We start from the raw sequence: 14779 nt of genomic DNA, 5'->3' as shown, positions 1-14779 counted from the left end.
ATTACACCAGATGTACTGCGGCGTGTACGACATTCATTACGCCAGAGATTGGAATTGTGTGCAGCAAATGATGGCCACCACATTGAACATCTATTGGCCTGATATGTCGGGACACACACTATTCCACTCCGTAATTAAAAACGGAAACCACGTGTGTACGTGTACCTCACCCCTCACGGTAATGTACATGTGCGTCAGTGAAAAAGACCAATAAAAAGGTGTTAGCATGTGGACGTAATGTGCTGTTCCAGTGTCTTCTGTACCTAAGGTCCATCACCGTTCCCTTTGGATCCCTACGTAATTCGGTGCTCTCCGATACACACGATCGAACAGCGGAGGAGTGGTACTAAAGCGTCAACTTTAGGTTACAATATCTCCGGATGTAATGAACATTTTAGAATGCAACAGACGGCACTGATTACGTATTTCTTTATATGTTCAGATGTGCTAACAAAACTAACGGGGTTCCATTTAAAAAAATGAAGGTTTATGTTAAAAAACATACTTCTGTGCATTTTTTTATGGTTTGTAGTAACCAATTACACTAGCCCCTCTCCTCACGTTCGATCTGTGGAATCGATTCGTCAGTACTTGATGTGGTTTACGAAATATATCCAGCGGTAACGTTAGGTGACTCACCCTGTATTTATCAACTGTCGCTGGAGACAGGTGTGGCTGTCACTCGTAGAAGTATCGTCAGTCACCTGTATGCTGAAACGGCTGCTCCGTGTTTCAGAATCGTCCGCAATGGAAGCAGTTAAGGACATCACAGAGACGGTGGCTGTCAACCTGGGTGCACTCCTGGACGCCGGGGACGACGCCATGGTGATACTCGAGGCAGGTGACACTCGGCTGGTGGTGCACAGGGCCGTCCTGGCGGACAGGAGCCCCGTATTCGCGGCCATGTTCGCCCACGACACCCTCGAGGCCTGCACTGGCGTGGTGAGGATTGCCGACATCAGTGGCCCGGTGCTGAGGGAGCTGGTCTCCTACCTGTACACCCTGCGGGTCCCCCAGCTGCCCGGCACGGCCCCCCAGCTGCTGACTGCAGCGGATAAGTACGGGGCGTCGGGGCTGAAGGCGGAGTGCGAGCGGCAGGTGGCCGCTCAGCTGACCGTGGAGACCGCGGCGGCCGCAGCCACCCTCGCAGTCCGCCACTCCTGCAGTGACCTCAGGCGAGCCGCCATCGAATTTATTAAGGCACGTACCCACGAGGTGATGGCCACTCAGGGGTGGGCAGATGCGATGCGGAAGCAGCCGGAAGACTTGATTGAAGTGAGCCGGTTGCTGTACGATCCACCACCAAAAACCAGGTAAGTGTGAGACAACCCAATGATTCGTGTCTCTCGGTTCTAGGTGTGTGTATTTCCAACTGTATAATTTTTCCCACTGAATTTTCGTAGATGTGTGTCTGCTGTAAAATACACCATCATAGACAGTCATTTCACGATAGCTCACAATGCTATCATTACCTTTGTGTAGCAGTTTCAGTGATCCCCTAAACTGAACAGTGTTCATTACCAGGTATGTTAGCTAACAAAAATCATCAAAGAGCCAGTTTGTAGACATTATATTAAACTACATGTATACAGAAAGTGGTTGCTTAGGTTTTAGCATCAACTGTCATGACAGAGGGTACACTCACTGTGTGAATAGAGCATGAGCCAGACTGCTATGGACACAAAGCTGTATTGCCCAGCACAGGCTCAGGCGCAGTGACGGGTGTAGTTTGCAACCGGCAGCCTGTACTGGTTGCTGTAGGCCTGTTCCCATAAAGTACTCTCTACAGTTGTCCATTGCCTCTGTGGCTGATGACAATGAGACACCTTTGAATAGTGCCACACTGCATAAAGATGATGACCGAGTAAGTCACTTACAGCCGACACCTCGAGAAAGGTAGTGTACTGCAGAATGATTAGAGGAGGGCGGCAACTTATCTACAATTTTATGTTGCTGATGTTGACCTGTGGAATTTTCTTCATGTAGTAAAGGAGACTATCAGAGTAATCACTATTCACACCTTAGTATTACAGCTTTGGCTGTTACGTAGTTGTCTGTCACTTTCTTTCCACGTGCAAGCCATATGCCAGTAACTATTCCAAGATAATTCTTAGTTCTCTCCAAATCCTGACAGTACACGGAAGATGTTAATTGCTCTAAAGGCACATAATATAAAAGAATGCTCTGCTGTGAGGGCTTGTATGGAAGATGTTCAGAAAACCAGGTGAAGTAAGCATCGGTGCCCCAGTGGCTGACTGCTCACACCTCTTGCAGCCTGAGACCACCTCGCAGGATCACAGGCCAGACCTAGCAGCAGTTCCAGCTGGTCCCATAAAATTGAGTCTTCCCACCTCATTTTGTTCGCCTCTGTACTCAGTATTACATAAAGCTCACGCAGTGCTTGGATACGTTCCCTTTTGTGACACACAGAATACCGTGCCTTACTGTGTATTCGACGAACAGGTGTCCACCCCTGTGTGTGTGTGTGTGTGTGTGTGTGTGTGTGTGTGTGTGTGTTTCAGTGGATCTATGGCTTTACTATAGCCACCCAGTGAACACTACAGGCCTCCATTCTCCTGTGGCACACCTTAGGACATTATCTATCCCATCCATTGTTGCTGTTCCACCTCTGATAGTCGTTGACGCTTAAAGTGGCTGTGCGACCAGAGTTACCATTTTTCTGCACCATCTTACAGTTACATATGTTCATTCAAGTCTAATAGCCACTAACACTGATGAATGATCATTTATTTTTCATTTAGCTTTTAATACTTATGTAGTATTTCAGTGTTCTGCTCATGGGTGATTCTAACGCCAGGATTGAAATCGAACAGGAGGGTATGAAAAGGTAATGGGTAAATTTGGAGAGGATATGGAGGCCAACAGGAATGGGAAACAACTCTTGGATTTCTGTGCCAGTATGGGCTTAGTAATCACAAACTCCTTTTTTAAACATAAGAACATTCACCGGTATACTTGGGAAGGCAGGGGAACCAGATCTGTCATTGACTATATAATAACAGATCAGGAATTCAGGAAGGCTGTGAGGGACACACGTGTATTCAGGGATTCTTTGATGACACTGATCATTATTTAATCTGCAGTGAAATTGGGATTGTGAGGCCGAAAGTGCAGGAGGTCAGGTCCATATGTAGGAGGATAAGAGTGGAGAAACTTCAGGATAAGGAAATCAGGCACAAGTACATAACAGCGATCTCAGAAAGGTACCAGTTAGTTGAATGTAGTCAATTACAGTCATTGGATAAGGAATGGACGAGGTACAGGGACACAGTACTAGAAGTGGCCAAAGAATGTCTTGGAACAGTAGTGTGTAAAAGTAGGATGAAGCAAACAGCTTGGTAGAATGATACAGTCAAGGCAGCCTGTAAAAGCAAAAAGAAGGCGTATCAAAAATGGCTACATACTACAACCCTGGTAGACAGAGAATGTTATGTTGAAGAAAGAAACAAAGCCAAAGAGATAATTGCAGCATCCAAGAGATGCTTGGGAAGACTTTGGAAACAGGTTGGAGACTATGGGTCAAGCTGCTGGAAAACCATTCTGGAGTGTAATTAGCAGTCTTCGAAAGGGAGGTAAGAAGGAAATGACAAGTATTTTGGACAGGTCAGGAAAACTGCTGGTGAATCCTGTGGATGCCTTGGGCAGATGGAGGGAATATTTTGAAGAGTTGCTCAATGTAGGTGAAAATGCGATCAGTAATGTTTCAGATTTCGAGGTAGAATGGGATAGGAATGATGATGGAAATAGGATCACATTTGAGGAAGTGGAGAAAATGGTCAATAGATTGCAGTGCAATAAAGCGGCTGGGGTGGATGAAATTAAGTCGGAAATCATCAAATACAGTGGAATGTCAGGTCTTAAATGGCTACACAGGATAATTGAAATGGCCTGGGAGTCGGGACAGGTTCCATCAGACTGGACAAAAGCAGTAATCACACCAATCTTTAAACATGGAAACAGAAAAGATTGTAACAACTACAGAGGTATCTCTTTAATCAGCGTTGTGGGTAAAATCTTCTCAGGTATTGTTGAAAGGAAAGTGCGAGTATTAGTTGAGGACCAATTGGATGAAAATCAGTGTGGGTTTAGGCCTCTTAGAGGTTGTCAGGACCAGATCTTTAGCTTACAGAAAATAATGGAGAAGTGTTATGAGTGGAACAGGGAATTGTATCAATGCTTTATAGATCTAGAAAAGGCATATGACCGGGATCCTAGGAGGAAGTTATTGTCTGTTCTACAAGATTATGGAATAGGAGGCAAACTTTTGCAAGCAATTAAAGTTCTTTACATGGATAGTCAAGCAGCAGTTAGTTGACGGTAAGTTGAGTTCATGGTTCAGAGTAGTTTCAGGGGTAAGACAAGGCTGCAACCTGTCTCCACTGTTGTTCTTATTATTTATGGATCATATGTTGAAAACAATAGACTGGCTGGGTGAGATTAAGATATGTGAACACAAAATAAGCAGTCTTGCATATGCGGATGACTTAGTTGTGATGGCAGATTCGATTGAAAGTTTGCAACGTAATATTTCAGAGCTAGATCAGAAATGTAAGGACTATGGTATGAAGATTAGCATCTCCAAAACGAAAGTAATGTCAGTGGGAAAGAAATATAAACGGATTGAGTGCCAAATAGGAGGAACAAAGTTAGAACAGGTGGACGATTTCAAGTACTTCGGATGCATATTCTCACAGGATGGCAACATAGTGAAAGAACTGGAAGCGAGGTGTAGCAAAGCTAATGCAGTGAGCGCTCAGCAACGATCTACTCTCTTCTGCAAGAAGGAAGTCAGTACCGAGACTAAGTTATCTGTGCACCATTCAATCTTTCGACCAACTTTGTTGTATGGGAGCGAAAGCTGGGTGGATTCAATTTACCTTATCAACAAGGTTGAGGTTACGGATATGAAAGTAGCTAGGATGATTGCAGGTACTAGTAGATGGGAACAATGACAGGAGGGTGTCCACAATGAGGAAATCAAAGAAAAACTGGGAATGAACTCTATAGATGTAGCAGTCAGGGCGAACAGGCTTAGATGGTGGGGTCATGTTACACGCATGGGAGAAGCAAGGTTACCCAAGAGACTCGTGGGTTCAGCAGTAGAGGGTAGGAGGAGTTGGGGCAGACCGAGGAGAAGGTACCTGGATTCGGTTAAGAATGATTTTGAAGTAATAGGTTTAACATCAGAAGAGGCACTAATGTTAGCACTGAATAGGGGATCATGGAGGAACTGTATAAGGGGGGCCAAGCTGCAGACTGAACACTGAAAGGCATAATCAGTCTTAAATGATGATGATGATGATGATGATGATGATGATGATGATGATGATGATGATGATGATGATGATGATGTAGTATTTTATGTGCTATTTGACATATCAGAAATCTTGTGTTTGAGATGACACTGTGCATTCCCTGAACCAATTATAATGAACATAGAGCCAGTGTTGTAAATCATTCAGTGTCTTTCTCTTTTATTCAATAAAGATTAACATCAAAATTCCTTGTTTAAACAACAAACATATTACAATTGTTTACATTCTTGAAAAAAATTTAAAACATTATATTATTCCAAACTCGTTATGCACGCTGTGGGAAATGACTCAAGCTCTTATGTTTGAAAAAATTTTTGTTAACGGGAATCTTTTTACTAGCAGTAATCTTTGTGTACATTTTAAAAATTATCTTCATGATGTATAATAGATTCTTGTCGTGATCCTCACCTAGTTCACTGCCTCATACTTCCCACACTATTGGGTGTCAGTTACAGACAGATACACAATGTTTGGTTCTGGAACTGCCTCTGTCTTTCACTGATTCCACTCGACCCCCCCCCCCCCCCAACCTCTCAAAATTATACATAGTGTCACACTCAAATTTTATACACCACAGGTGCCTATGATTTTAACAATAATTAAAATAAGATGTATAAAACCACGTGTAAGCAGAGTTATTTTTTACTTCATACAGTGTCCACTTCACACAGTGAAGTGATACAGTGTTTTCCCATTTTTTGGGGAGGATGTCTCACTATCCCATGTTCATCCTACTCCCCCCTTGTATTCATGCCAGCCCTTCTAGATAGACATCAAATTCTCACGGAATTTACCATTCATACCTACTGTATGTGGAGGACAAACTTAATTTTATTTCAGTAGCAAGTTCACAGCACAACTTACATCATCAATCACAAACATTGCTCATCCCCCCCCCCCCCCCACACACACACACACACACACATTAGTGTGTGTTTTTCCATCACTGGGGAATGACACAGCTTACTTTAACTACCCCATGGTTTCATGTGTGCTTACAAGGTGAGGATGCTCACTTGAAAAATACTTAAATTCCTGTCAACCGTATTTAATGAATGAAATTTAGATGAATGTGGTGATACTGTTATGACACATAACTGTTGCACAACCACAGCCTCTTTCTGTTGTCAAATCACGGGTTTCACCGTGCCTTACTACCCGCTGTACTGAATTCCTTCTCCAGCTCAATTTGAAACACGCTGTCAACCATTTAGTTACCTGTACCTTTCAAAGACCAGTTTTAAAACAGGTTTTGAACGATGTCTGATGATCAAAGTATCACATTAATTACAATCGAAATGTTTCACAATCAGACGAGTGTCGTGCCTGTCAAATTTATATGTGTGTGTTACCATGCTCAGAAGCAGCCAAATTTCCTGAACTGCATTCTACCTGGTTTGTACGCAGCCACATAACTTTCTTGTGCTTTGTCTATTATCGTCCATATGAAAACCAATACCACAGTAATGTAAATATCAGAAAGCCCTTTACCAGAGATGGCGGTCCTCAGTGCTTGTAAACTCAAGTTAACTACAATAAATGACATTTCAAAAAGCAAGATTCAGCTTCAAACTACATGCTTTTGTAATGGACTGGGATCCAGGACTCCAATCCGGTCACTACAGATCTTAACTATCAATTTAACCACATGTAACATCATATGCACTTTTTCAAACTTGATATGATGGGGCATAAAGTTTTGTTTTGGGCAGGGATTGTGAATGAAGCACAATAAAATGTTATAATTTTATGTATCAAAATTTTTCACCGCTAGAGGGATGATGAAACTGAAATGATTATACAACAAAGTATTCCCCTGCTGCATTTCGAACCCAGCATATATCATGTTGTTTTCTAGCCACATATAGATACACAATGTCGGTTAATTTCACCACCAGTGAGATATGCTCATGTCTGAACTAGAAATTATGCGAGGAAAAGTTCTGTGCTGACTGGGACTCTTAACCCTGTATATGCTATCACCACTGGCTACACACCTGTCAAATACTTATCCACCAGCCACTAGGAGTGAAATTTATAAATCTGAAATGATAGGATAAAACGTTCTCTGCCTGTTTCATAGTCAAAATGGGCACCAATTGTTATTGTTGACGTTGCATGCACAAATGCTAAAAATCATTATTGCTTTCCACATATTACTTGCAGTGCGAATGCTACAACTTGAAATCACACAGTGAAAATTTTTGTACCCAACCAGTATTTAAAACCAGACCTTCCCCTTTCATTGAAACCTGGATAACTATGGAATGTTGGGGACCCAACAAATCGATGGAACTGTATTGTCCGAAAAGTGTTCAAAATGGCAGAAAGAGATATCTGAGTTAGATTCCCAGTTCAGCACCAACATTTTCAACATTGCAAGTTCAAATAAGTGTGCCGTGACTTTACATGACAATTGTTTCAGGGATTAAATAAAATTTCTGGTGCAAGAAAGGTTAATGGTAAGCTTCCACTAGCCGGATGTCGGCCTCTGTCATGGCCCAACATACACCGACTCTCCTCCAGCAGGTAGTGAAGGAGCGTCGGCTTTATTGTAGATTAGGAAGGAAAGTGGAACCTTACGTTGTTCAACAGAAGTCACCGGAGGCAAAGTGGGTCTGTTAATACTTGTTAAGTGTTTGGCTGATCAGTGACGAACACAGAGCTTAAGCAAATGAAGCTAGAGCAATTTTAACAGACCACCAAACTACTTTCAATGCAGTGCCACTGTTTTGCCGTTAACGAAGGATGCTCCTCACTGGATGAGCGTTCCGTTTCCCTGGAGGTTCATTACAGCCTTTACAAAACATTCTTTTCCTTGTTAATCCATATCAATGGTCATTAGTTGCCTCAGCTACCTAATGTGTACTTTAGAGTTGTTTTAGTAATCGCTGAAATAATATCACATAATTGTCAGCTGCACTACTGGCATTATTGTAGGCTACAGAAATTTCTGCAGGAAGTGTTTTCTCCCACCTGAGCTGCTGTGATCTGGTAAGAGTTTAGGTTACACCAACGCTAGAGCGTACAAAATCAACTCAGCGACAAGTATCAATCAAACTTCCAGAATGTTCTCCAGGGATCATTGTCACATTTATAACTGCAGTAGTGTGGCATTGTGTCAAGGAACGTTAATTAATTTCTAGCTCTTTATTATTGTGATACAGGCTTATAATTTTACTAAAAGAAGAGATGCATTTGATATATAAGGTAGTCAACCATAGGCAGTGATTGTTGTTTGAGAATGCATCCATTGTTATTCTTGAAGTGGCTTCCCTTTATTATAATTTCAGAAGGAATTTATTTTTTACTTTGAAGTGGTATTAAGCTACTAAGCAGCCATGTTTATCCACTATAATAGTTTTTTGAAGAGATCATTCATTATTATAATTTCTTATGTTATTATTAACACCGTCAATCTTGGCAAAGATGAGGCTTGTCTTCAGTAAATGTAGCTTATGTAGCACAGATAATCCCTCCATATAAATTCCATGTGGAAAAAGGGGGCCTAAAAATGTACCGTGCAAGTGCGTAAGAAAGTCCATCATTTTTCCTCATGTAGCATACTACATTGATGCATGTAGCCTGAAAGGACCACCCATAATTTAACTGAAACAAGTAGATTCATGCATAATATCATAGACTTTTGTCTGACGTGTTCTCATGCAGGTTGGAATAAGTATATTTATCAATCATAATTTTTTATTTGTAGCTATAAAATATTCTTGGAGTGACTTATTGAATATTGTACACTTGAAGGTCATAAGAATTGTTGTTTAAACCTTCGAAAATGCTGCATGAAGTATTTTGTTCATCACAGTATATTGATGATTTTTACTTATGGACCATATGACAGCAACTGAATAAAACACAATTTTAGTGCCATACGCGTTTCGAGTTTATTTTCTGCAAGGCGTTATCAGTGGCCTGGAATATGTACATATGTTAGCTATTTAATTTACATTTTTGTCACTGTGCCTATAGATTATAAACAGTTCTGGTGGTTGGTATTTCCTATTAAGTAGTAATGTTTTGAACTGTACTTACAGGTTGTGTGGACAATTTCTTACATATTACACTCCCATTGCATTTTTGGTGTTGTTCTTATGAATGCCAATTTGCAGTTTTTTCCCACACTCCACAGCACTATGAACTGAAAGATTGTTTCAATGCAATGTTTTGGTTTCTGTTGCCGACTGTCAAATGTTTTTTACCAAAGATCGAATGTTACTGCGAAACTTTAGAGTGTAATTATTTAGGTATCTGTGATCTGTTTGTGTACGCATTTGTGTGTGTGTGTGTGTGTGTGTGTGTGTGTGTGTGTGTGTGTGTGTGTGTGTGTGTGTGTTATGGTGTGGTATTTTTTTTATTTTGGCTCTGCTTATGTGTGTAGGTCATGGTGTACCATCTGGTTCTTTTCTGTGTGGTGTTGTCAGTGTGTGTTTGTAAGTTTTCAGCTTGTGAGTCCTTTTGTATTCTGGAAATGTGTTTGTTCTGTTCTATTATTTTGTGCGTGTATGTGGTAAGTGTGTCAAAGAAATTACGTCAGGAAATAATTTTTTCATTTGCAGTTGGTTTGTTTTGATGTGGTGGTTTACCAGTATGGCTCAATCGATTACTGCCAAATGTCATGAAATGTGACCAATTAGCCATCATGCGGCACTTTAATTCAATAGGAAATGTTGAGGAAGAAAGAAAGAAGTAATTAAGTGTCAAACATCCCATCGACTGCAAGACCATTAGAGACAAAGTAGAATCTACAGCTCTCAAATGTTAGAAAGGAAATAGATAGTGCCATTTCAAAGGAATGGTCACAGTATTTGCATTGCTTAGTTTAAGAAAATAAAGGAAAACTTAAAACAGGATGGTTGGATGGACATTTGAACTACACTCCTGGAAATTGAAATAAGAACACCGTGAATTCATTGTCCCAGGAAGGGGAAACTTTATTGATACATTCCTGGGGTCAGATACATCACATGATCACACTGACAGAACCACAGGCACATAGACACAGGCGACAGAGCATGCACAATGTCGGCACTAGTACAGTGTATATCCACCTTTCGCAGCAATGCAGGCTGCTATTCTCCCATGGAGACGATCGTAGAGATGCTGGATGTAGTCCTGTGGAACGGCTTGCCATGCCAATTCCCCCTGGCGCCTCAGTTGACCAGCGTTCGTGCTGGACGTGCAGACCGCGTGAGACGACACTTCATCCAGTCCCAAACATGCTCAATGGGGGACAGATCCGGAGATCTTGCTGGCCAGGGTAGTTGATGTACACCTTCTAGAGCACGTTGGGTGGCACGGGATACATGCGGACGTGCATTGTCCTGTTGGAACAGCAAGTTCCCTTGCCGGTCTAGGAATGGTAGAACGATGGGTTCGATGACGGTTTGGATGTACCGTGCACTATTCAGTGTCCCCTCGACGATCACCAGTGGTGTACGACCAGTGTAGGAGATCGCTCCCCACACCATGATGCCGGGTGTCGGCCCTGTGTGCCTCGGTCGTATGCAGTCCTGATTGTGGCGCTCACCTGCACGGCGTCAAACACGCATACGACCATCATTGGCACCAAGGCAGAAGCGACTCTCATCGCTGAAGACGACACGTCTCCATTCGTCCCTCCATTCACGCCTGTCGCGACACCACTGGAGGCGGGCTGCACGATGTTGGGGCGTGAGCGGAAGACGGCCTAACGGTGTGCGGGACCGTAGCCCAGCTTCATGGAGACGGTTGCGAATGGTCCTCGCTGATACCCCAGGAGCAACAGTGTCCCTAATTTGCTGGGAAGTGGCGGTGCGGTCCCCTACGGCACTGCATAGGATCCTACGGTCTTGGCGTGCATCCGTGCGTCGCTGCGGTCCGGTCCCAGGTCGACGGGCACGTGCACCTTCCACCGACCACTGGCGTGAGCGGAAGACGGCCTAACGGTGTGCGGGACCGTAGCCCAGCTTCATGGAGACGGTTGCGAATGGTCCTCGCTGATACCCCAGGAGCAACAGTGTCCCTAATTTGCTGGGAAGTGGCGGTGCGGTCCCCTACGGCACTGCATAGGATCCTACGGTCTTGGCGTGCATCCGTGCGTCGCTGCGGTCCGGTCCCAGGTCGACGGGCACGTGCACCTTCCGCCGACCACTGGCGACAACATCAATGTACTGTGGAGACCTCACGCCCCACGTGTTGAGCAATTCAGCGGTACGTCCACCCGGCCTCCCGCATGCCCACTATACGCCCTCGCTCAAAGTCCGTCAACTGCACATACGGTTCACATCCACGCTGTCGCGGCATGCGACCAGTGTTAAAGACTGCGATGGAGCTCCGTATGCCACGGCAAACTGGCTGACACTGACGGCGGTGGTGCACAAATGCTGCGCAGCTAGCGCCATTCGACGGCCAACACCGCGGTTCCTGGTGTGTCCGCTGTGCCGTGCGTGTGATCATTGCTTGTACAGCCCTCTCGCAGTGTCCGGAGCAAGTATGGTGGGTCTGACACACCGGTGTCAATGTATTCTTTTTTCCATTTCCAGGAGTGTATTTGGCTTTACCTTCAAAAAAACAAAAATGTTTGGTCCTGACAAAAAACGTAAAATCAAAGGCTAATGTGAATCCTCAGAATGTAACAGTACACATCTGGTGTAATGAAGCTCTTTTGTGTTAAGAAATTCTTCCCATGGATATGTCCATAGTTATTAGCATCCATTGTATTCATGGTTGTCTGCAAAGATTTTCATTGTGTCGTGTACATAAAACCAGAGGAGAAAAGCAATTTTGATTTTTATCTCCTCTGCATGTCTTGTCAACTATGACACCTGGTGTCGCTTTAAAGTCTGTCACACAAAACTTTAAATGATTGCTTGAAAAGTTAAAACATGTACCTCATAGCAAGTGGCGAAAAAGAATTCGATAATCAACATCATCTTGTGTGCAGTCAACAACGATGGTGCATGCAGCACATGGGGATAGATTCCCAACCTACACAGAATGTTCCGTTAGGTTATTTCCAGTTCATATATGGGCACATCCTGCTACAGCTAAACTAAGCTGATGTTTAACATGTATTTGTGGTTAGAAAACAATGAGAGGTGGTGGATTCAGATCCCAGTAAAGGAACAAAATACTTTTTCTCGACAGTTCAGATTCTCATTTTGCTATATTTGGATATGTAATGTATTATTGCACTTAGTTAACAATCCTATTAGTTGCTAGGTTTGAATCATCGAACACAATGCCAAGTCATTTCAACATTTCAACATACACCCACACACACATGCTTACCTGTGGCTGAAATGATATTTAAGATCTTTCGTACTTAGTTAACAGAGACAATAGGTGCTCAATTGGAATCCTGGATGGTAGTCTTAATACAAATGTTTTCGTCACTTAATTTCAAGTTGAAAATTAGTTTCCAAAAAGTCATTTATTGCAATAAACTTGAGTTTACAAGCTGCCATCTAATTATAACAGGTTTTGATATTCACATTATCGTGATATTAGTCTGATTGTGGACTCAGTGTTACAAATCAGTTGCTTCAAGTGGGGTCTTGTAGTAATCATTTTGTAGAGTGGAATGTCCATATCGAAAAGAGATCAGACGAACTGCAAGACAGTAACATTATGTGGGTGCATGTGTCATTCCCCTACACTCTGTCAAGGAATATGGGACTTCATCATCATCATACAATTTAGGTGGAGTGGAATTCAGGCTGTTTGGATAGTTTTGATGGCGATAGCACCTGAGCTAACATGTCCAGTAATTCTGTAATTATGTTTTGTGCAAGTATTGGGCATTGTATGTACCTTCTGGCTGCACCTAGATTTGAACTACCTGTTGGACGGGGTTGAGCGACTGCCGTGGAAAACTCAGATGGTACGACTGATTGTTATTAGCTTACTGGTAATTCATTTATTTATTTATTTTATTTATGCATTTATTTTACCTGGCAAGATTAGGGCCTTCAGGCCCTCTCTTACACCTAACCAGGCATACTCAGATTCAACAAATTTCAGTTTCTACAGAACATTAAGGACATATAACATGTTATACAGTATTAATGTTACAGAAAAAAAATTAGAGATTATAAAAGTAGTACAATGATAATTATAACAATAAAAAATAATTATAATAATCAAGAATAATAATAATAGTAATGACTATGTATAGGAAAGTAAACATATTTTTTCTTTTATGAATGTCAGTCCTATTGCTAGTTGGGAATTTTCTCGTTATATTCTTGCAGCTTGTGAGTTATTCTCATCAAGCAGAGACATAAGACGATAGAATGGGGTGAAAGAGATATAGAAGAGGTAGATAGGTTAGAGGAAGAGAAATAGAATGTTAAAATTCGAAGCTATGATGGAGAGGAGAAAGAAAAAGATGAGGGCACGACAATGGTGGCTATACCGTCCCTAATATGTAAGTCTTGGGTTCTCTCTTGAATGTTAAGTGGTTCTGGATAAGACGCAGATCACAGGGGAGCGCGTTCCATAGTCGTATGGCTGAGATGGAGAATGACACAGAGAAAGATTTTGTATTATGTAAAGGTACAGCCAAGATGCTAGACGTATCCGATCTGGTATTGCGGCTGTGGAATGATGATAGGTGTTTAATGTGAAAAGATAAGTATTGGGGGCACCAGTAGCTAAGAAATTGATGAAGTAAGCACATCGTGTGGAGATCGCGTGCCTTATGTGGGCGTATCCAACCTAGCTATTTGTATTAACTGGAGCCCTATCCCCTGTGTGGGTGGTCCCTCAGCAGTGCTGGCCACAGTGAGCCACCTGCACATCCCCACGAGGACACGCCCAGCCAGCTCACACCCTGCCTCTCTGTATGTGCAGTGCACCAGTCGTTACAGAGCCGAGGACCACCACCACCAGCACCACAACCACAACCAGAACCGCCACCACCACCACTGCCACCGCCACCTCTGCCAGCGCACCTCGCCAGACACCTGCTGCTGCGCGGCCCACGACTCCTCCACCTGATGAGGCCACTGTCTCTCAAATGCGGTGAGTTCCCTCAACACACACACACACACACACACACACACACACACACACACACACACACCATTATATGGTAGATAAGATATAAATACTGAAAAGCAAAGTGTAAATGCTCAGTCTAGATTTAATGAGGGCCAGCAAAGTGAACTGGGAATAAAATCAAAATATACAATCAGAGGTGGTATCCCCACGACTAGATCATAGTATCATGGGAGAGAGGTTAGTTAAGAATAGGTTGGTAGGAAAAATAGTTATTGTCAACAGTTCAGTGTCTTATTCGCAAAGACCAGCAAACCAATGCCAACAATATTTCAGACAGATTTTCACTCTGCAGCGGAATGTGCGCCGATATGAAACTTCCTTGCAGATTAAAACTGTCTGCCAGTCCGAGACTCGAACTCGGGACCTTTGCCTTGCGTGGGCAAGTG

The 14779-nt window shown here is 42.8% G+C and overlaps 3 protein-coding genes across 3 annotated transcripts in view; all 3 read left to right on the top strand.

The window, feature by feature from the left end:
- Positions 1–14779, top strand: part of LOC126108878 (speckle-type POZ protein homolog) — a 231171-nt gene that overhangs the window by 52612 nt on the left and 163780 nt on the right. The window lies entirely within an intron of this gene.
- LOC126108208 (speckle-type POZ protein homolog) lies at positions 748–1317 on the top strand. The gene has a single exon (XM_049913444.1). The coding sequence runs from the start codon at positions 748–750 to the stop codon at positions 1315–1317; it is 570 nt and encodes a 189-aa protein (XP_049769401.1).
- LOC126108207 (ankyrin-3-like) overlaps positions 14032–14779 on the top strand; it is a 413426-nt gene continuing 412678 nt past the window's right edge. The window contains exons 1-2 of the mRNA XM_049913443.1: positions 14032–14039; positions 14101–14354. Of these exons, the coding sequence (XP_049769400.1) occupies positions 14032–14039; positions 14101–14354 (262 nt within the window). The remainder of the gene's footprint in view (positions 14040–14100; positions 14355–14779) is intronic.

The sequence above is a fragment of the Schistocerca cancellata genome, chromosome 11 (genome assembly GCF_023864275.1).
Source record: "Schistocerca cancellata isolate TAMUIC-IGC-003103 chromosome 11, iqSchCanc2.1, whole genome shotgun sequence".
NCBI classification, from domain to species: Eukaryota; Metazoa; Arthropoda; class Insecta; order Orthoptera; family Acrididae; genus Schistocerca; species Schistocerca cancellata.
This window is presented reverse-complemented; position numbering and strand designations above follow the sequence as displayed.

What these genes read in the sequence shown, in the direction of transcription:
- LOC126108208 (XM_049913444.1), top strand. Translation starts at nt 748, where the DNA reads ATGGAAGCAGTTAAGGACATCACAGAGACGGTGGCTGTCAACCTGGGT.